The sequence below is a fragment of the Mauremys mutica genome, chromosome 2 (genome assembly GCF_020497125.1).
Source record: "Mauremys mutica isolate MM-2020 ecotype Southern chromosome 2, ASM2049712v1, whole genome shotgun sequence".
NCBI classification, from domain to species: Eukaryota; Metazoa; Chordata; order Testudines; family Geoemydidae; genus Mauremys; species Mauremys mutica.
In genome coordinates, this window is record NC_059073.1 from 9,446,360 (window position 1) to 9,467,985 (window position 21,626).

The 21,626-nt window shown below is 48.9% G+C and overlaps 1 protein-coding gene across 1 annotated transcript in view; it reads right to left on the bottom strand.

Moving 5' to 3' along the window:
- The window catches only part of ADGRB1 (adhesion G protein-coupled receptor B1), a 378,168-nt gene that overhangs the window by 155,361 nt on the left and 201,181 nt on the right, over positions 1–21,626 (bottom strand). Inside the window, exons 7-14 of the mRNA XM_045007331.1 lie at positions 19,425–19,589; positions 15,192–15,356; positions 11,115–11,216; positions 10,471–10,577; positions 8,934–9,128; positions 6,616–6,684; positions 2,582–2,690; positions 672–815 (exon numbers count right to left, since the gene is read on the bottom strand). Coding sequence (XP_044863266.1) covers positions 672–815; positions 2,582–2,690; positions 6,616–6,684; positions 8,934–9,128; positions 10,471–10,577; positions 11,115–11,216; positions 15,192–15,356; positions 19,425–19,589 — 1,056 coding nt within the window. The remainder of the gene's footprint in view (positions 1–671; positions 816–2,581; positions 2,691–6,615; positions 6,685–8,933; positions 9,129–10,470; positions 10,578–11,114; positions 11,217–15,191; positions 15,357–19,424; positions 19,590–21,626) is intronic.

The following is a 21,626-nucleotide window of genomic DNA, read 5'->3' on the forward strand; positions in this document are numbered from 1 at the left end:
CCTTTTCTTTTCCCGCCCTCCCTGCCTCCGCAAAACTCCCTCCGTTGCCACTCGGCACGAGGAGCCTATTTTCATGAAAAATACAAATCATTAAACTGGTAACACTGCTCCCAAACCGTTCCAAATGCCAAGATGTTCGCTCCCAGAGAAGCGTCTTTGTGCGCGCTGGCTAACGGCATCGAAATGATGCCGCGGACCAGAGAGAAAAAAACACACAACCCCCCCACCGAGGGCTAAAAGGAACCAGTTCAGGGTCCAGCCCGCACTGGGAGGGGACGTCCCACTCAGCTGAAGACCTGCCTGGAACCCAGCGCATCAGGTTCCTCTCAGACTAAGTGGAGTGAGTAGGTTAATACTGTCTGCAATGTGTCTCTGGTGCATTGCTGCTCTGGGGTTTGGCTCTGCCTCCAGCTGTTTTCTAAGCAAGAAGCTGTTGTGTCTAGTAATTGATCTGCGCCCAAATCCGGGATGTGAACTAATCTCCTGAACTTGCAGGGGAGCTCAGAACTGGTTCTAAACTACGCCTCATCTTTAAGGGTCAGTGTTGCGTTCAGGGCAGCTCCTCTTGGACAGATCCTCGCTAGCTGAGAGCAGAGCTTGCAGACAGAGCGTAAATGATCGACACCCCCTTAACGGTGAAATACAGCGATGCTGCAGCGGCGCTGCCTTACCTGCTAGCCCCGTAGAGAGGATGCTCTTGGAGATGGTGACCTTGTCCTCGGAGGTCCTGGCCCAGTCCACCATGCCCCTCCAGCCTTTCATGGGGAAGCTGATGTCAGTGGCTGCATTGGCAGGAAGTTTGTGGATGCTGAGGACTTGAGGGGAAATAGAAACAGTGAGTAAAGCAAAGCCCAAATGGCCAGCTCAACATTCACACTCCCACCACTGAAAAACCCGTAGGTGCACTAGCAGGACAGGCGCTTGGCAAGAGTCAGTATTTGCTCTCATGTACACTGGTGTAAACCCAGAGTAACTCTATTGACTTCATTTACACCAGCGCAAATCCAGACTTCATTCGCATTGGTGCAACTATGAGTAGAAATTCAGTCCCTGACCATTCAGAGACAATGAGCACCCAAAATTTTGGATTTTCCGCTCTTTGAAAATGCAGCCCTCCATGTTGTATGTACGGTGCAAGGGGGAGCTCAGACCAGACAGATGGCGTTCCTTTAGCCGGGAGAGAGGTCAAGGCCGTGCATGAACTGTCTCAGAGAAAGCCCCTCCTTGCTCATTTGGCTAATGGAGAACCTTGGGGCAAACCTCTCTTTAGCTGGTGGGACGGTGCCTGTGAGATCAGGCATGGCCCTGGGAAATGTCTCTCCCTGCCTACCATGAGCTGAGGCAACTGGGGATTGAGAAGGGATGAGCTGTGAGCATATGGGGCTTTGTGATCTTGGTGGCCAAGAGTGTGGATGAAAGCAGAGGAAGACCAGGAGCCTCTGGATTAGCCAGATCCTGTCCAGGAGAGCTGAGATCTCTGGCCTGGCAGAAGGTATTTGTTCAGCTAACGTCTGTACATAAAGCAAGGTGATAGCACTAGGCAGGTGGAGCTGGAGCTTCTGTTCACTGAGCAGGACTCCCAAGCATCCTTCTGTCCCTCCATACTTCCTCAGCCTCCTCCACCTCGGATTAAACTCAAGACACCTTAACCCAAATGCTGCCCTTGCTCCCAGCCGTGTGACCCTAGAGATGGCACCGGGCTTGTGCTGATGTGAATGGAGCCGTTAGCCTGACCAATGATGTTTTATACCCTGCACCATGCGTTCCGTCACAACGGGATGGGACACACAGCAAATGTATTTGCCTTCTGGGGAGCATGAATGCAGCACTCAGCCTGAGACGCTTGTACCATCCCTTTGATAAACTCTGGAGAGAGCAGAGAGAAGAAGGGTGGTCTTGGGTTTGAATGAGGGGGCTGCAACTTAGGAGAGCCCCGTTCCATCCCCAGCTCTGCCAGGCTCCTCTGGGACCCCGGGCGAGTCATTCCATCGCTCTGTGAGGAGAACAACCCTTCCTTTCCCCCAATCTTTGCCCGTCCCATCTACTGAGCTTGTAAACTGATGAGGGCAGAGACTGCCTCTTCCCATGTGTATGTACCAGGGCTAGCACCAGGACCAACCTCAGCTGAGGTCTCTAGGCACTGCCAGAAAACTGCTTCTGTTACTGGTATCGCTCCACTGGCCTGGAGTCCCATCCTTTACAGTGGCTGATTCTTTCCGGGAGAGCTGACCTGCCTGCTCCAGCCTCCCTCGGCCTCAGAGAAGCGCCAGCTCTGCTGACAGCTAAGGACAGCACCGCTTCACTTCACCTCCCATTACCCCAGGAGCCTTCCAAGTTAGCACATTTCCCACTAACAGTAACACCGGGGAGCCTGATCCCAAGGACCTGGGCTGCGTCTGCATCATGTGTCTCTGACATGAGAACAAGTTGCTGCGTGGCTCCCTCTGCTCCCTCCCAGCCCCTGGCCAGCCTTTTCCCCTCCCCAGGCTCACAGCCAGCTCATGAAAACTGCAAGGAGTGACAGCACGGTTTGAATCTGCCTGTGGAGCAGGGGAGGGGAGCGGAATCCAAACCGACTCACCTAGATTGTCCGTCACTTGGTAGGAATCCCGGAAATCTTTCATGCGGAATCCAATGACATCAATGAAATCCTCCACAAGCCTGAACAGCTCCTTAGCATTCGGCCCCATCTGCAAACCCAGTGAAGAGAGGTCAAATATTTAATGGCACAGATAGCAATGAGCTCACCCTGGGCCTCTCCAAGGGCCAGGGTCCAAGCCAGGCTTATCCCACACAGAGAGAGCCAGAGGCATTCTCTGCTCATGCTGGAGTACCGTGGAGTAGTGAACAATGTGAGGGCAGAGAAATGATCCAAGGAGATAGAAACATAGACAGGAAATGACAATATAAGATCCGGTTTGGGAAAACGCAGCTGATGGCCATGGAGGAGAATAGTCCTGACCACAACGGGAGGGCAAAACCATAACGGGAGGGCTCTGATAGTGACCTACCAACCTACCCTCCTTCCTCAAGGTTACTTATTCTACCCACCGGTCTGGCCGGGAAAACCACAGCAAACATTTAGAGTTTCCCAGCACCGGCAGTTAGCCTAACATGGCCAGCAAATGAGACATGCCAGGCCATACCTTCAGGTGGTGTAATTCAGCAGTGCTCCATTTATGTCCGCTGGAGGATCTGGCCTGATGGGTCCACCAACGAGGCCAATGTGATTTGGCGCGGCACATGCAGAGCCATCATGTGATGGAGCAAAGAGGTAATAGATCTGCTCTATGCAAGCTCTGGAGTGTCTGCGCCCAGAGGCAAACCCTGAGATCCTTACTCCTTCAAAACTCCCCTTCACTTCAAGGACTCGGGGGGATCTGGTTCCTGGAATATTGTGTTCAGCTCTGGGAGTCAACATGACTGGAAATCATTAAGCAAAGAGAGGGAGTCCAGAGAGTCCTTGCCTGCACCACGACTCCTGGGCTGAGTACAGCGAGGCCGGTCCAGACTCCCCAGGCTAAGAAAGGGAACGTTTTCACAAAGCTGTGAAACAGGATGCAATACCACTATCTGAGCACAGCTGTTACAAAAATCGGGGAGCCCATTCCTCAAATCTGGGTACACCAAGAGCATGTCTAAATCCCAGCTGGGAAGCAGACATCAGAATTTAGGCAGGGAAACGCCTCTCTCGGACCCATATAGTACGTACCCCTTTGAGTGCCCGCACACAGAATATTTAGATGTCCCACAGCGGTGCCAATGTCTGAAAATTGGGGCCACCATGAGCTGTTGTTGGAGGGGACGTTCTGGCTCTTTCCTATGTACAGTTCTCTGTTGAGAGTCTTCATACGGAGGAGTACTGGTCTCTGAACCTCCATCAGAGACTGCTGCTCCCTCCCACGGCCCTCCAGTGGGACCCTGGCTTAGACTGTCATGCATACAGCATGGATCATTCCCAATGGCAGGACTCCAGCTGCTAGAGGTTTCCTTGCCAAAGACTGGCTGTGTTTAGTGACATAAGGCATGACCCTGGGACAATGTCTCTAACCTACAACGACTGAACCTGACTCCCCAAACACTCCTAGACTTAAAATTCACACCTGCCTATGCACAGGAGAAAGGAGAGCAATAAGGACCGTTTTGTTTTGTTTCCTTTATATACTCTGTCACAATTTTGCCTGGTACTTCGATATCAAAGTAATTGCATCTTAGATCGATCATAGGTTGATTGCACAGTTTAGTGATCAAGCAGTTGCACAAGGAGCTACCTGTAGAGGGGACTATCCCCAGCCAACCCATAGATCTGCGTAGGAAGAGAATACTGTTAAACAGCCAGGGAAAACTCTCCATCTGAGCTGTCCCTGAATATGCAGCGAGAACAGGGGAAGGAATAGGACACTAAGATGTGTGCTGCCATATAAGAGTTGTTGGGTTTGTTTGGTAGGTTGGTTGTTTGTTTGTTTTTTAATGGGGAGATGGGAACTAAAGTCCTGTGTTAAAATGGCATGGTAAATAGTGTGTGCCTGCACCTCTCACCTCTGCTAGGTGGGCTGAGACCAGATCCAGTGCATGTTGCCCTCTAGCGGTTGGAGGATTTTAGAGAAGCTATTACCAGTGATTCCCCCCTGGTGCTCAGGGGAGAGCAGACTCTGGATTTAGAACTGAAGCTTTAGGCCAAGATCCTATTTCTCATTCAAATATACGGGAACTGGGCATCCATATCCCTTAGGCAACTTAGGCCATCTCAGCCATGGTCCTCGTGCTGTCTATAATAGTGGCAGTGGTCAAAAGATGAAAGATCCTCTGACTGATATCAAAGCAGCGCAGAAAATAACATCCGCTGTCATGAGAGTGCAGACTGGTCACACAGCAGGAATGAACATCAGGTGGCAGAGGCCAGCAAGCCAGGTTTACAACATAGGGAAGCTGATAAGGGAAAACCACTGGGAACTAACTGCAGGCTGGAGAAAACTGCAACTATTTTTATGATCAACAGGGTCTCTGCGTTGTCATGACGACTCAGCAGAGTCTGCTCCACAGTGCAATGTGGATGTAGACACGTATTTGCTAAATTGAGCATTCGGTTCTTCGCCTCCTCTGGAACCAGCCAGGGTCATTCATCGATTTCCAAATATGCTGAGGAAACACCAGCTCTAGGGGCAAAAGGCGAGTTCAGTCTCCAGGTCTGTTCAATACTTGGTCTAACCCCTTTTACCTAGTTAATGTACCCCTCCCCCTAGCTGACTCATTTCAGAGAAGCCTCCGAACAGACATCAGGTGGTAACATCTTCCCACCATTACTGACTGAACCCACCTTTGAACCTGTGACCTCTTGCAGAGGAGCCAATCCCTTCCAAGCTCAATCAACGTTCAGTGCCTGCTATGCGCCAATAGCACAACCCTTCCCTGGAGCTATTTATTTTCATTTCATTTTCCCTTATGCAACAGTCTTTCTATCACCCCCTTGACGTAGGAGGTCTCAGATTCAACCGGCAGCTCTTTAGCTGCCAGAGAAGTACAGTGGCCATTCTGAAGAAAATCGACCTTTAAGGTTTCATGTTTGTGCCGGGCAAGCGTCTCTCGCTCCTTTGCTGTTTGCTGCCCCTTCTGAGGGGGTTCACCGGACAACACGGCAGCTAAAAGAGCTGTCATATTGTGACCCGTGCCTCGTGATCTCCTCAGTGGAATACTCTCCACCTGATGGACGCCTGTCAGAAACCAGAACTGCCTGTGGTGACTTGACTTCCGAGACGCAGGCACATGAGGGATTGTGTTCTGAGACGCAGTAAAGTGGAAGAGACAAGGGAGGAACTAGTACCGACAGGGAGCCATCAGTCAGAGTTGCCTGTGAACAGGCTTTGCCTTCAAGGCAGCATCATTTCACTCTGATGCAGCTCCCTGGGGCTGCAGGGAGATCAGCGCTGTTGAGCAGTGAGCGCTGCGAGGAATTTTTCAGTCCAGGTTAGGGACAGTGGGTAAGTCACATGCACAGGCAGAGGCAGAAAATGCAGTTGAGGCAGGGGAAGGATTTGGTAAGACATAGACGGGACAAATAGCAGTGCCTATGCCCAGACAGGGTGTGCTTTATCTGCTGAATTACCCATCATGTTCCCTAACTGCCAGCATCCCTGAGGAGACACCAGGTGACCTTATGAGGAAGGTGTAGCTAACATATAACTGAACCCTTGCTCAGCTCGAGCGGAGGCTCAGATGGCAGAGCACAACCCTGGCCCTTTAAAACCCTACCTGTCCTGCCTGAGTCTTTTCCTACAGGACTCAGACTTGGGAGCAATCTTAAAGGGCCAGGACTGCACTTGGCTCTGAAGTCTAGCAGGATCCATTTTCCTGGTCCCCGCTGATTTCTCCAAGCAGGGTAGTTCAGCCTACAAATCTCTTTCACTGCAAGGCGTTGTGTTGGTGATGCCTAGCAGTGGCCGGATGAGTTCTGTCTCTTCTGGGTGAAACGGATGCCCATTGAGTACAACATCTGTCAGGCACACACAGTGGTGAGATCACCCAACCCAAGGGGAAATGCCCATAACCCCTCCCCACAATGCCACAGGCTGAGAGCCAGCACTATTTGGGTTGTATGTTTACGTAGCAGGTTCATACCATCTGAGCTTCCTCCCACTTGTCCCGGTTTTCCTCTGACAGCAAGTTGCTGATGATCTGGACGAAGTTCTAGAGAGGCGAGACAAAAAAGGAAAAGAAAGTCATGATCCGAATACGACGGAGTGGCACGACGTGCCCCACAACATATGAGAGGGCAGAGAACAATAGTATTAGCAAGAAGAGGATCTGCTCTCGGTCACAGAGCACTGTTCTTCCCAAAGCACTGGACAAACCAAAGCCCTGCTCCCAATGAAATAAGTAGCAAAAATCCTACTGCCTCTCCTGGGGAGACGAGTCAGAACCTTGCTCACCACCAGAGTGCTATGGGGCAGCAAGTGAGTACTACGTGTCTCATTACCCACCAGGCCACAGCAGAAAGCAAAGGATTCTGCATGCCATTGAGAGCCCAAGGGATGGGCGTAGGCAGACATGAGGCAATGATAAAATGCCAAGAGGGGTTTTGACTATGAGGGGTATGGAGAGCAGCAGGGTTGTCCACAGTACACCTGGCTCCCGCGAGCTCTCTGAGCCCCTCACTTTCACAGGGGGATGGGCTCACGCTGCAGACTGCAGGCCCAGATTTTGGAGATCTCAACATCCAGGAGTAGTGGGGATCTGCAATTTTGGCTCGGCCTATTACAGAGACAACAAATGCTTGCAAACCTTGGGCCCGGTTTCAGAATTCATGGCCAGGTTCAGAATTCGTGGGTAATTCCATCTGGGAAAACTTACCGAAGGACATGATGGATTCCCCATCACTTGTGGTCTTTAAATCAAGACTGGATGTTGTTTTAAAGGATCTGTTTTAGCTCATACTGAAGTTATGGGTTTGATGCTGAAAGTATTGGTTGAGGTTCTCTGGCCTGTGCCGTACAGGAGGTCAGACTAGATTATCATAATGGAAAACCTATCTATCTAGCCAGCCAGCCAGCCAGATATTTCCCTGGCCCCCATCACCAGAGTATCTGACCACTTCTCCATCATTCATGGATTCTTTCCTCACACCACCCCTGGGATATAGAGCCAGATTATCCCCACTGTACAGAAGGGTGGATGGAGGCATAGGGCAAATTAAGTGACTTTCCGAAGATCACACAGGAAAGCTGAGCAAGGAACGGTACCCAAGTTTCTTCAGCCCAAGTGCAGCACTCTATCCCTAACCTTCGTTTGGCCCTAGCTCAAACAAACAGAGGTTAGGTTTCTCCAGCTCAGCTACTCCTGTCCCTCCCCATCTTTGCAAAGGTCTCAGCATGGGAGGCTTTGCATTGCCATTGTGAGTTAATGGACTTTCTCTGCACGCTCTGCTGGGTCCTAGCTTCACTTGACCAAACCTTCACTGCTAAGAGAGCCCCTCAGAGTCAGATATTTCACCCAGTGAGTAACACACAGGAAATATAGAAGCCAAGGTACCAAGCAGACCCCATCTCCAGCAGATCTATCCCCCTTCCACCGAAAAGCCATTGCTGGCACTGAGAGTGCATTCAGGCTCTGAAGTCAGCGAGCACAGGGGCTGCCAGACTAGAGCAGCCACTGCTTCATCCAGCCCAGCCGCTGGGCTTTATGGAAGAAGATGAAACCACTGCCAGTGGCGGGAAAGCTTCTGGTGGCTCCATCTCCATTATAACTGGGAAAGGGGAATGACAGAATGAACTGTCAGAGGAAGAGGGGCTATCCAGGCAAAAGTTCTGCTGTGTGTGTGTGTGAGAGAGAGATGTGAAGGCAGGAGATACAGAGTTCAAAGCCATTGATTTTCCTCTCCATTTTCCCCGACGTTGCAGACACCATGGGGAAGCAGATCCTAGGGGACAAGTTTAATGTTTCAAGTTGTGGGCTGATGACCTCTCCCGAGGACAGATCTGTAACCAGTCTGCATGCAACTGCTGAAAGTAAAGCCCAGGGCAAGAAACCCTCAGCCTTCTCCCACATCGATACATAGACACCTAATACCCAAGGATCAACTCCCCTCTCGGCCATTAGACTGCAATTCCTTCCAAATAAGGCACCAAAATCAATTAGACTCCACAGAAAGTGCAGCTGGGTTGAATCAGCTTGAAATGACTTTGCTCTTCAAGTTACTAGTTCATGAAACAGTGGGGATTGGGAGGGCAGAGCTCATTAGCCTGGGAAGTGCACATTGGGAAATGAGGCACATCACAGAGGTAAGCAGAGAAATTTCTGATTTTTCTGGGCTTTCGTCAGTATAAGTAGATTCCAGTGCACGTAGTGGTCGCCCAAACCCTGTGTGTATGTGCCCGTGCCTTAGACTTGCCCAGTGGCACCCATCCCATCATGACGTGCATCTCTCTTCCTCAGCTCACCTGTACATCCCCAGCAGCGGGGCTGTAATACGCCCTACGGAAGATCTCGGTCATATTCCTGAGTACATCGATGGTGGACAGCAGGTCCCCACTGTAGCTGGTCCCATCCTGGGAGATCTCCACCAGGTTTTGGAGCAGTTCAGATACCCCTTCTCCCATCAACCCCCGCTGGGCTTTGGAGAGATGCTCCCTTGTCTGAGATGAGAGAAGAGCACAATGAGTCAAGCACACGCTATTGGGGATCAATGAAGTTCTCAGGTCTCAGGAGCACAGACCAGATGATCACCATGGTCCCTTCTGGGCAAATGTCACCTAATCAATTCCCTGCCATTGCAGGGGCCTCGGGCTTTGGTACCCAGGTCTCTCCTGTTCTCTACCTCTACATGACAGTTCGGTCTCCTGAAGACTGAAATGCTTTAGTCTAAGCCAAGTTCTTTGGCTCAGTATAGGGTAGCAGGGTGAAATGTAATGGCCTGTGACATACAGGAGATCGGGCTTGATGGTCTAATGGTCCCTTCTGGCCTTCAGCTCCAGGCAATCTGGGAGAGTCTGTGATATCTCTGAAAGGTCTTAGGTGGCTATCGGAGGACAACTGAATTCCCACTTTCTTTGTGACCAGAAAGGGAAGTGTCCCTGCAGACTATTCTGCCTCATAATCTTGCTGCTGGCTACCCCAGCCTGCAATGGAAGATTTTGCTCACCACTCAGTCCTATAGCTGTCTTTACCTGAGTTACAGCTATCTCAGACCATAGACGGGAACAAGGACGGTTCTGCTGCAGGCACTGACTTTCCAGACAAGCCACCGGAGGGTGGCAGAGGCAGGCCAAGTATTTACAGTTTTTATTATTATGATAACAGCTAAAGGACCCAACCGAGAATGGAGCCCCATCATGCTAGACACTAAAATGCCCAGCGAAAGACTATCCTGTCGCGAGGGGGTTACAATCTAACTAGACAAGACAGGCAAAGGGGGGACAAGGAAGACGTATCCTCCCCATTTTATAGCTGAGAGCTCTGTGTTTTTCTCTGTGCACAGATCTCATCAGGATAACGGATTGAGGGGACAGTAATGCCTTCCATTTATAACCCCTTCCCTCCCAAAGGATCCCAAAGTGCTCTACAAACTCTCCTTTCACGGCCGCTGAAATGCAGCAACAACACTGCACAAGGGCTTAGGGCACAAAGAGATGACATCCTCTCTTTTAACACTGCCGGGTGAATGTAAGGAAACTGGAATTTGGCCAGGATACCGAGGTTAACACCCTCCACTCTCGCAAAAAGTGCTAGGAGCCCTTTAAATAATCACAAGTGGCCAGGCCTCTGTTGTAGGATTAGTCCAAACAACAGAGCCTTCAGCACCACTGCACCCTCTCACCCAGAAATGGGTCACTGGCTCACTACTGACTCAGAGGGAAGAGTGGGTCACTACTGGGTCAGTGTAAGCCCTTTGGGTTTCTCTGGGGAATCTCCCATCTAAGTAAAACGCGACAATGGGGAGAAATGGATCCATTCCGATGAGAAGTGAATCTTATTTACCATCATCTGTATATTCCTGTAGTCAATGGAAACACACTTGATGTAGGTCGGAGTCTCCCAGTACGCTATCCCCTCTTCATCTAAAGTGCATCTTCGCAGGATCAGCCCTAAAGGAGAATGAAAGGGGCATGAGAGAGAGGACAGCTGGATGTGGACAAAGGTGATCCAGTGGATATATTGTACTTGGACTTTCAGAAAGCCTTTGACAAGGTCCACACTAAAGGCTCTTAAGAAAAGTAAGCAGTCATGGGATCAGAAGGAAGGTCCTTTCACTAACTGGTTGAAAGATAGAAAGGGTAGGAATAAATGGTCAGTTTTCACAGTGGAGAGGGGTAAAAAGTGAGGTCCCTCAAGGATCTGTACTGTGTTGTTCAACATATTCATAAATGATCTGGAAAAGGGGTGGGAAACAGTGGGGTGACAAAGTTTGAAGGCGATACTAAATTACTCCAGAATAAAGCTGTCTGTGAAGAGTTACAAAGGGATCTCACAAAACTGCGTCACTGGGCAACAAAATGGCAGATGAAATTCAGTATTAAGTCTCCTCCTCATATAACACATCCTGGTCCGCTCCAGGTCCGAGAAGACCAAGAACTCCATGAGTTTAAGTTGACTCCACAGGCAGAGCGTGTCGTTCTCCTTACCGGTGGCATTGCGAGGACACCGGACAGCCGCAGCGTCTCCGGCAGGCGTTTCCTTCCAAACCACGGAAGCAAAGTTATCTTCATCGCATATTTCATGGGGCTCTGTAAAGGACAAAGGCACTGGGTTGGCCACACCACCAGCTGCTCAGCCTGGGCAGGATGGGAAGAAAGGAAGGGGGGACGTAGCAGAGAGGGGGAAGAGAAAAGGGAGAAGCAGAGAAAGGACCTGACAGTGGAGGAAAGCGCGCTGTGTAGAGAGCCAGCAGCTCCTGAGATTAAATCGCAGCTGCCTCATCGCTTGGCCTTGGGCAAAGCCACCTGACCTCTCTGTAGCTCGCGTTGCCTATCCGAAAACTGAGCCTTGATCCCCTGTGAGGGTTAATTAACTAGTGCCCACCTAAGGTGAATGCAAAGTGTGCTTCGTGCATCCCCTACTCTGTGGCAGCTGCGTGTGCTAGGCTCACATTGTAGGGATCTGGGGTTTCGGTGGCAAAGGACCCATGCCTAGGAGGCATTACATCTGTCCTAGGTTTTTTATGTTTAAAACACTACTATGTCGAACTGCAGCATCCTAGAGGGGGAGAACAGGAAAGACTGGAAGGGGAAAGGGGAGGAAAGAAAGGGAGAGGAGACACAGCTAGACAGAAACCAAGTTGAACCCGGACCACCTAGAGAGCCCCCTCAAGCCCTGCATAGGCAGCTATTCTCCTTGGGGCACTGGGTATCGGATGCTTACGTTGCCAGGCAAACGTGGACAAGCAGAGAGTGTAAGTACCACCCCATAATGCCGAGAAGCTGGGTTTCCATCAGCTGCTCATACGAAACGACCGCCACAGAGCCCAGCAGGCTGCTGCCATGTTTAAATGCTGCGGCTGCTCCCGGCACCAGCGCAAAGCACCCTGTGCAGCGGTTACGCCAACCTCCGGCCTCAGCTGGGTCTAACGGACGCAGGCTTGGGAGGAAAGGGGCGGCTGCAAAGTGGGGTGAAGCTGGGTCAGCCCCCAGAGGGAGTCAAAATGGCCAACGTGCTTTCAGCGAGTTGGAAGCACATCTACTACGTGAGTGATGGTTTATGTGGGAAAAGATTACTTATGGTACATAAACCTGTGGAAGCTGTGAATCTGGTATTAAAACGATTTATACTCCTTGGGGTGGTTTGCAATTACATTTTCTATTTATTGTGCATGTAAAACTACCCATAAACAAGGAGGCTGCTTGCACGGCTGTTCCCATCCAGGCCTGGCAGTTGCCAAGCCAATGCCAGTCATTGACCGGGCTCGGCAGCTGTTCACCGCGCTCTCCTCCCATGCCGGGAAGCACTGCTGGTGCCAGCGTTCAGTGGCGCCAGTAGAGGTGTGCCAAGGGCACAATCAGCCAAGCTGTGGGGGAGGGTGGCAGTAGCTGCAGATGACTGAAATAAATATATGTCCTAGGTCCTGCGTTTTACTGTGTGCTCTGGGGAGTTAGTGGAGCATGCCCGGCCTGCAGCCCCCAAGTGCATCTTCAGCAGAGGGAGCGCTCGCAAGTCCTACATGGGGCATGACTGGGGGTATGGAATACCTCGGGGCTCCACGGCTGGGTTGGGTGTGTCCCTCTCCCCAGGTGCTGCTTTGGAACTGACTGCAAGACGCTTCTGGGTGGGAGGCAGGGCTGTGAATGCAAAGACGGGGCTGGAGCCAGAATTCTGTATCTGACAAATCTTTGAGCGTGGGGCGGCTCGGCTCCAGATCTTGTGGGTAACACCTATGTCTATAAAGGCCCCAGAAAGGAAGAGCGATCCACGTGTACCCAGTTCAGAATGGAATCTACATCCAAATCCATCTGTATCTGAAACGCAGCTCCCCCGTCCCCATGCTTCCTGGAAGACCACGACCAACCACTAGCCATGACAGTCGTTCATAAAGAGCTCTCATCCCATTCCTTTTAATTGTCTACTGTTCCTGTCAGAGGTATTCCAGTAGCACCTGAAGGCCCACACTGAGATCGGGCCTGCATTGTGCTAGGCACAACAAGAAACAGAATCTAATAGAAATAGCGTCTGCCCCACAGAACTTACAATCTACATACACAAGACAGACAGCGGGGTGGGGGGGGCAAGGGTGTATTACTCGCCCTGTTTTACTGAAGAGTGCCTGAAGCACAGAGAGATTAGGTGACTTGCCCACATTACACTGTGGCAGAGCTGTTAATTTGAGCCCAGATCTCCTGAGTCCCAGCCCAGTGCCTTAGCCACAAACCCATCCCGCCGCTCTGCTTCCCTCAGTGTTTCAAAGGAGAATTATGGAGAGTTGCTAGCATTCTTTGTTGCAAAGTGACCGAGCTGCAGGAGCAAGGGGGAAGGGGACGGGGAAGGGTTAAGGAGAATGGCTCCCCCACTCCAACCCCTTCACTCTCTCTCCCTAATGCCAACCCTCCAATGCTTTCTTTTCACTCCTGCTTGTGACTGCCCTCTCCAGGAAGCGCTATGTGATTCCATGCATCAGGGATGCTCCTTAGAAAGGCCTGGTATTGCCTGGCATTGTCTTGCCGACAAGCGCAGGAGTGATTCCCAGGCCAGGAGGGAATCAGCTGATCACTGTCATTTTTAATATCGCTTTGTAACAAAATCCTTTTTACTCTAGGAAGCGAGTTGCACTGGGAGATTTTAATATCGAATCCAATTAAGCTCAATCCTTCCGTTAAAACAAAATCATGTTGGTATTTGAGATTTCCTTGAGAACAAATCAAGGAGGTTTATTTGTAGCCATTGTCTTGCCGAGTCCCCCTTGCCCTCTCTCCTGCCCGCACCACCCACCCCCCTCCAAAAAATAATTACAACAGGCTCCTTTGATGTGAAACACCCGCACTGCTGAGATGTGCCTCCTTTTGTATATGATAGCACAGCTCCAAGCCCCTACCAAAATTAACAAAATGTCTTGGTTTGCTCCAGATCCTCACCCAGCGTAAATCAAAGGTAAAGTCCGTAAAGCTGAGGATCTGGCCCAATTTTTTCCTATGGTCGGGGAATGCTGTTGGCTGAATTAGAAGAGAATCCGGGCGGGGGCGGGAGCAATCGCTGAAGTTGGGGGACACCTTCATGCTACCGTTTGGGTCTTTTCCCCTTCGATTCACAGAGACCTTTGTGATCATCTGCTCTGACCTCCTGTATAGCACAGGCCATCGCACCTCCCCACTGATCCCTGCATCCAGCCCAATAGTTTCTGGTTCGGCTAGAGTGCGTCTTTTCAAGAGACACCCAGTCTCGAGTTAAAGACTCCAGTGAGGGAGAAGTCACCACATCCCTTGGTAATCTGTTCAGATCATTAAACCCCCTCATTATTCAAAACTCTGTATCGTATCAAAAGGAACCAATGCAACTCTCTAGTCTGATCTCCTGTACAACACAGGCCGGGGAATTTCCACCAGAGATTTCCCCAGAACGGGCTCTAAAAGTGGCCTGCAAAGGAAACTAAACATTGCTTTTGAGCCCTTTAACTATTTGCTTCTGCTTGTGTTTCACATTAGAAACCCAGGTTTTGTCTGCCCTGCAAAACTCTACAGCCCTGACCTCACTAAGGTTTTTCAGCCCCATAATTTGCAGCAGGTTCTTCTCCCCAGGCAATAGCACCAGCGGGAGCTATAGGTTAGGCAGGACTCAGAGAGACTCAGCCAGCACTGTGCTGTCTAACACTGCTCTGGGTAGTGCATCGGCATGTGAGTACTCCAGTGGCTAGTGTCCCAGTGGGGGTAGCGTGAACATGACAGAGCATCTGTACTGCTTTTGCTGGGTACTCACACACCAGTTCTTTGCCTCTCTATAAATCATCAGCTGCCTGTCTCCAACCACATACCAGCCAAGAAGCACTGAGCATATCCATCCACCCACAGAAGGCCCAATCGTACCCGTTGAAATCAGGAAGACCCTCACGATTGGCTTGGATAGGTGTTGGACCAAGCCCCACCAGCAGGCTTGTGTTATGCAGAAGGCTGGACCAGAGGTCTCTCCTGGTATTAAACTCTGACTCATACAAGCAGCAGGCCCCCCACAGTCTGTGCTACCGGTCTGAACAGAAAGCAGGAAGAGTGTGAGATACGTACCAGGACACTTCTTGTCATTACACTGCTTATACTCCTCCTTGGGCCCCTGACAAGAGTCTCCGCCGAAGAAGGGGCCGTAGCACACACGGTCGCGTCTCTGTGTCCCGCCCCCGCATGAGGTCGTACAGCTCCCCCACGGCCCCCACGCCTGCCACTTTCCGTCCACTGCAGGAGAGCAAACGAGGAAAGAAAAGTTCCTGAGCAACACGAGGCAGCTGATCCTCAAGGTAAACACTGGACATACGGTTTGCAGCGATATGGCTGGATGTTAGGTGATGGCTTCCTGCCTGGAAAAGGCTCTAACACTAGTTAAAAGGAGGAGGAGAAGGTGCGTGGGAGTGATCTAACAGTCCATATCTCGATTGCTTTTGCACATTGATGGCCTAACTCTGATCTCACGTGCATGGGGCAATTCAGGAGCAGACTCCTTGTAGTCAACCGTGCAAAGTGTGCGGGGGATCAAAATCACGCCTGAAAACTGGGGATTGCTTTAAAATGATTTTAGTTGTGGTGGATGAAGTTTGAACCCTGCAGACTGGGGGCTTTTTGAAACAGAATTTTAGAATGGAGCAAGCTGGAATGTAAATCGATCGCCCACTAGCGCGCTGCGCACTCGCTGGCTGTGCGGACCTGGCTACAGCGCGCTTCAAGTTCCCTGGTGCACTTTGGCCTATTGCTGTTTGAAGCAGGAGTACGTCAAAGCATCCTGAGGAATTTTTCATGCATGGTAGCAAGGGCCACACTGCCAGTTAATACGTGCCACATTCATGCACTGTACATTTGCACCCCAGCTTGCTGTGCACAAACTCTCCATCTCCCTGAAATCGTAGCCTTATGCCCAGAGTAAATAGTACAACATGTTCTGCTCCAGTGCAAGCTTCTCCTTACGTCTCCCCTCCCCACCTCAGCCCAGCCTGGAAGGACCTTAGGACAGTTCAGTCTCCACGGCCCAATCGCTCCTTGGATTCTCTCCTAAAACTGCTACTAAGGATGACGTTCAGGCGTCTCCCTGCAGACACTTGTCTGGTAGGAACCAGGCTCAGGCCATCAGCTCAGTTCAAATCAGCTACCAAAGAGCAGCATTAATTCACTTCTGATCCTGGGCTGCTGACCCCTAACCCATTTTTCATCTCTTCAATGTGCAGCGGTTGTCAAAAAAGCTAACAGCATGTTAGGAACCATTAGAAAAGGGATAGATAATAAGACAGAAAATATCATAATGCCACTATATAAAGCCAAGGTACGCCCACACCTTAAATACTGCGGGCAGGCCTGGTTGACCCATCGCAAAACAAAAGATATATTAGAATTGGAAAAGGTACAGAGAAGGGTAACAAGAATGATTCGGGGTATGGAACAGCTTCCATCTGAGGAGAAAGTAAAAAGACTGGGACTATTCAGCTTGGAAAAGAGACGACTAAGAGGGGATATGATAGAAGTCAATAAAATCACGAATGGTGTGGAGACAGTGAATAGAGAAGCGTTGTTTACTCCTTTAGGTAACACAGGAATCAGGGTCACCCGACGACATTAATAGGTAGCAGGTTTAAAACAAACAGAAGGAAGTATTTCTTCACACAATGCACAGTCAAGCTGTGGAACTCTTTGCCAGGGGATGTTGTGAAGGCCAAAAGTATAACTGGGTTAAAAAGAGAATTAGATAAGTTCATGGTCCATCAATGACTGTTAACCAAGATGGTCAGAGACACAACCACATGCTCTGAGTACCCTAAAGCCTCTGACTGCCAGAAGCTGGGGCTGAATGACATGGGATGGATCACTTGATAAATTGCTCTGTTCTGTCCATTCTCTCTGAAGCATCTATCACCAGCCACTGTCGGAAGACAGATATTGGGTTAGATGGACCATTGGTTTTTATTTCCAGTCATCTGAGACATCCAGGCCTCCTGACTCATCTCACTCTGGGATAAGATTTTGGGGTCTGACTGTGGAAGCTCTGAATATAGACAGGGACCCATATAAATGTCTCTCTAATTTATTATATTAACATTTAATAACCAAAGTCTATCGCTTCAGTGTTATTGCCCACTTTGGGCTTCATTTTGAGTGAAATTCACTCTTGTGCAAGAAGCTACTTCAAGGCCCACGCACCGTGTAAGTGCAGCACAAGCCCCCAAGAACTTAAATTGGCCAAACTCTTTCTTGGAACCAGTCACCTGTTTTTACATTCCAGGACTCATATGTACGTTTAACTGTCTTTTCTCAATGCGTATGGTTGTTTCACATGCCTTGGAAATGGGATTTGCAAGCGCTCTGAGAAATGGACTGTAAGGTTGTCTAGTTTCAGTGTAACTTCTCCGAGTGCCTCTGCACCCTCTATGGACATGCTGCTTCGTAGCTCACTTCTTACTATTAATAATGGCATTTAACATCTTCAAAGCACTGTACAACTGCTAATTAATCCTCCCAACACGTCTGTGGAATATCCTCTTCATGTCACAGATGGGGAATAGTGCGTTGTCTGCGGCCATGCAGCAGCTCAGTAACAGAACGAGAGCTAAGACCCAGGAGTCCTGATTCCTAATTCGAATCACATTTTAGCAAATCACTTATGACGCCTATTTTAACAGGATACTGGGAGGTGAGGGATTACTTTTCTTCTTTCCTTAGCTGAGGAAGGACACCATTATCACCAAACATGTGGTGTGACACAACCTCTAGCCCTTTTCTACACCAATGTCAACTGCACCTGCAGCTTGGGCCATGTCCCCACGACACTCAAAACCATGCTAGCAACAATGATGATAACAGAAGCTCAGCGACTAAAAAAAGATGAGGCCTAAACAGCAGGGCCTATTGGTCTCAGTGTAGGGAAGGCCAATGCCCTGTCTAAGCACTGCTTTGTGAGTGTGGTGTTCTGCTGCTAGAGAAAGTAGTCCCCCATGGACCTTCTGATAGTCTCTGTGGAACAGCACCACTTCAAAGCCCTCAGTTACCCCCACCTATCTAAAGGGTGACTTTGACCCTTTAGTGATGTGGAAGCCAGGCAGCTGGATTCTCTTTTGCCAGAAGCTGGGAATGGGTGACCGGGGATGGATCACTCAATGATTACCTGTTTTGTTCATTCTCTCTGGAGCATTTGCAAAGCCCATTCCCTCAGAGAGCAGTGAAGTGCACCCAGGCTGGAAACAGCTGACTCCAGAGAGCCAGGGTAAGGCAGATGACTGAGACCCGCTGGTATCAGGCTTCTCTGACATGTGCGTCCGTTCTGGTTTATTTTCCTTTCTGAAATGGCCTGTCCTAGGACCTATCCCCCATGACGTAAAGTCAGGGTGGTTATACCTAACCATGAAGGGCTGGTCACAACGACCTAGAAGCCCCGGATCTTGCTCCCCAACCAGCCTCACAGCCTACTCACGGTGAATGTTCAAATGTGTAAATACTGTCAGTTTCAACCATAACTGGATGAGGAAACAACTAACATATAATAGGACGAGTGTGAAAATGCCATAGAGATGTGGAAAGAATTCCATAGCAGAGATTTAATGGATAAGAGGGTAATTTTTTCAAAAGCACCTAAGTCACTTTGGAGTCTAAGTCCCGTTGACTTTCAGTGAGATTTCAGTTCCTAAGTCATTTGAGAAATGGGACTTAGGTACTTTTGAAAACATTACCCGATGACTATATTATTTCGACAGGAGATAAATGAGAAGTTCACAACTCAAAGACAATAATCAGAGTCTCCTTGGCTACCCTTCTTCTTAATGTTAGAATAAGGAGAGACCAGTGAAACTGAAAGGCAATCAGTTGGAAATATTGGTTTAAACAGCCCTTAATTAACCTGTGGAACTGCTGGACACAAGATGTTACTGAGGCCAACTGCTTAGCAGTATTCCAAAAAGGATTAGAAAATTATATGAATAATACAGACATCCACATGTGCATGAGATAAGATCAAACAATTATAAGAGATATACACCATCATTCTTCATGTCATATGGCACCCACTGACCTGAGGTTAGGAAAATACTTTCCCAATGGTCAGGTTATTCTACTATTGTCCACTATGGGGTTTCTTGCACCTTCCGCTGGAGTATCTGGTCCTGATAGGGTACTGGAGTAGATGGATCGATGGTAATGATAGATGGACCAATGGGGGAAACTGTGCTATTTTTCTTCAAAGGAAATAAAGGGGCATTTGTCATAGTCTCTGTGCAACTGTAGAGTGTTGAGGGAGGATCCACAATACACAGTAACCCATTTGCCACTGACCTGGACACTGCCTTAGGAAGCAATCTCTGGTCTCCACCCAGTGCCCCTGGCACTCTGCTCCCCCATAGGAGGGTCCGTTGCACTCCCGTGTCCGCTGCTGGGTACCATTGGAGCAGGTCGTAGAACAGGAACTCCAGCTCGACCACTCATTCCAGTTCCCATCCACTGAGTGGCCCAAAGGAAGAAAAAGAAACAGAGAATGTGAAAATCCCTTTCACCAGAAATGAGGCCTGTTCCGCGAGACCAGGCCAGTGAAGCCAAGGCCCTGTTGCACTGGCACAATACAGTGCTCCAAAGCAGACAGAGCCATCTTGCATAGACTGATAAAGAGATGCAGACAGGTACCCCAGGGAAGGAGAGCTCAACTCTGCCCAACCAAGGAACCTTAGGAACATAGACTATTACAGTATCACATGACATGATGTGATATTATAACAGGGCCTATAATAATCCAAACTTTTTGACCTTCATAGTAATATTATAAATGATAAAATAAATATAACATAACAATCAAAATGATAAAGTAAAAAAAAAACCACAGATATTTTGACCCAATTGAGATAAATTGTTCTGATCATTTTTCATCAAAACATTTCATTGAAATCAATATGTTCCCGTGGAAGATTTCAATTTTGCCAAATCAGCACGTTCCAATGGAAAAATGGAAAATTTAGACAAATGTTGACCAGGTCTAGTTCAAAGTGGCATGTGTGGAAGGAAAGAAAGATGGATGGATGAACCTTAAAACTCCATCTGTCTTTCAGAGAGAATCTTTTTACAGAAGCTCACTATTATTCAATGGAATTCACTCCGTGTATCAGGACATACCCTATAGCATGAGTGGAATTTAATAAAGATCCATGAGTATGTGTCTATGTATATATCAATGCACTTCTCTTGTTGCTGAATTAACATTGACAGGCTTTGTGTGTCCCTGAACAGAAACATCTTGGATAATTAATTAGCAAAAAAAAACAGCAAAGGAAAATTACTAAAAGCACAGGCCAGGAATGAAACATGAATGGATTTTATTAGCATGATATATTTTAAAGCATTCCCTAGACTGGCAGGCCCACTCTAATTAGCCCCAATCAACAGATATTTCATCTAACCTTTCTGCCATTCCTGATTTACCTCATTAGCAATGGCGGTTGTTATCTCTCTGGATGAGAAGCAAGGCCCCGTGGTATCCCTATTATTAAGGTTTTTATTCTCTTCTGAACCCCATTTCTTGGAGATTTCAGCTCTCTGGCGAATAAAAACTCTTACTCTTTGGCTCATCAGTCCCAGACACAAATTGATTTTTTAAAAACTATTTGACATCTGGTTCCTTTTGTAATTTACAGGCTCTCAAAAGGCACCAAATTAGTCTCAGGGTCTCATTGCTTTTTGTTTGTGCACATGAAAGAAAATGTATCATAGCCAAAATGTACAATTTTAAAGTCAATGGGAGTTGCAAGGCGCAGCAGATCGGAACATCAGGCAACTTAGTTCAGTAGCTATTTATGGATTTAGGGGCCCGGCTTTAGCCACTCCAGAATAAAGGCTTTGACACCCCTGTATTCATGGCATTATATAAGTGCATATTAATACCAAAGGGGTGAATGCTAAGAGATGCTCACCATCAGCAAACCCCACTGGAGTCGATGAGGCAATTCCTCCCAGGTGGCCCAATAATATTAATAATAACTGTGGAGCTGTTCCTAACTCAACAGTGCTATGATTCCCACCTGCGGAGGATCTGGTCCCATGTCTCTTAGCCCATATAAGAAATATAGTGCAGCAGTTCCCACAATAGCCCCATGTGCTGTAGTACCACTACTGCACACTGCAAGGCTAGGGGCTATGGTCACCGAGGAACGCAGCATTTTTGGTGTAAGGGATATAAAATGGGAACACATCTATAGGGATCTGCCTTTGGCATCTACCCATGAAATCGGGGGAGAGGGGAAAGGCCAGACTACGTAGAGACGGGGCGGTCATGTGTTTGGATTATTAATGTATTGTATTTTCGGAAGTTTAGGAAATTAAGCCAGCAAAGCTGACTGTGGTTCCAGGTTACATCTCTAGTCATAGCTCCAGTCATAAAGGGCCCCAATCCTGCAAGGTGCTGAGAAGCCTTCATTGCCATTGACAACACTGGGAGCTGAGGGTGCTCAGTAGCCAGCAGCGTAGACCACACACAGCAAGAGCTTATGAAAA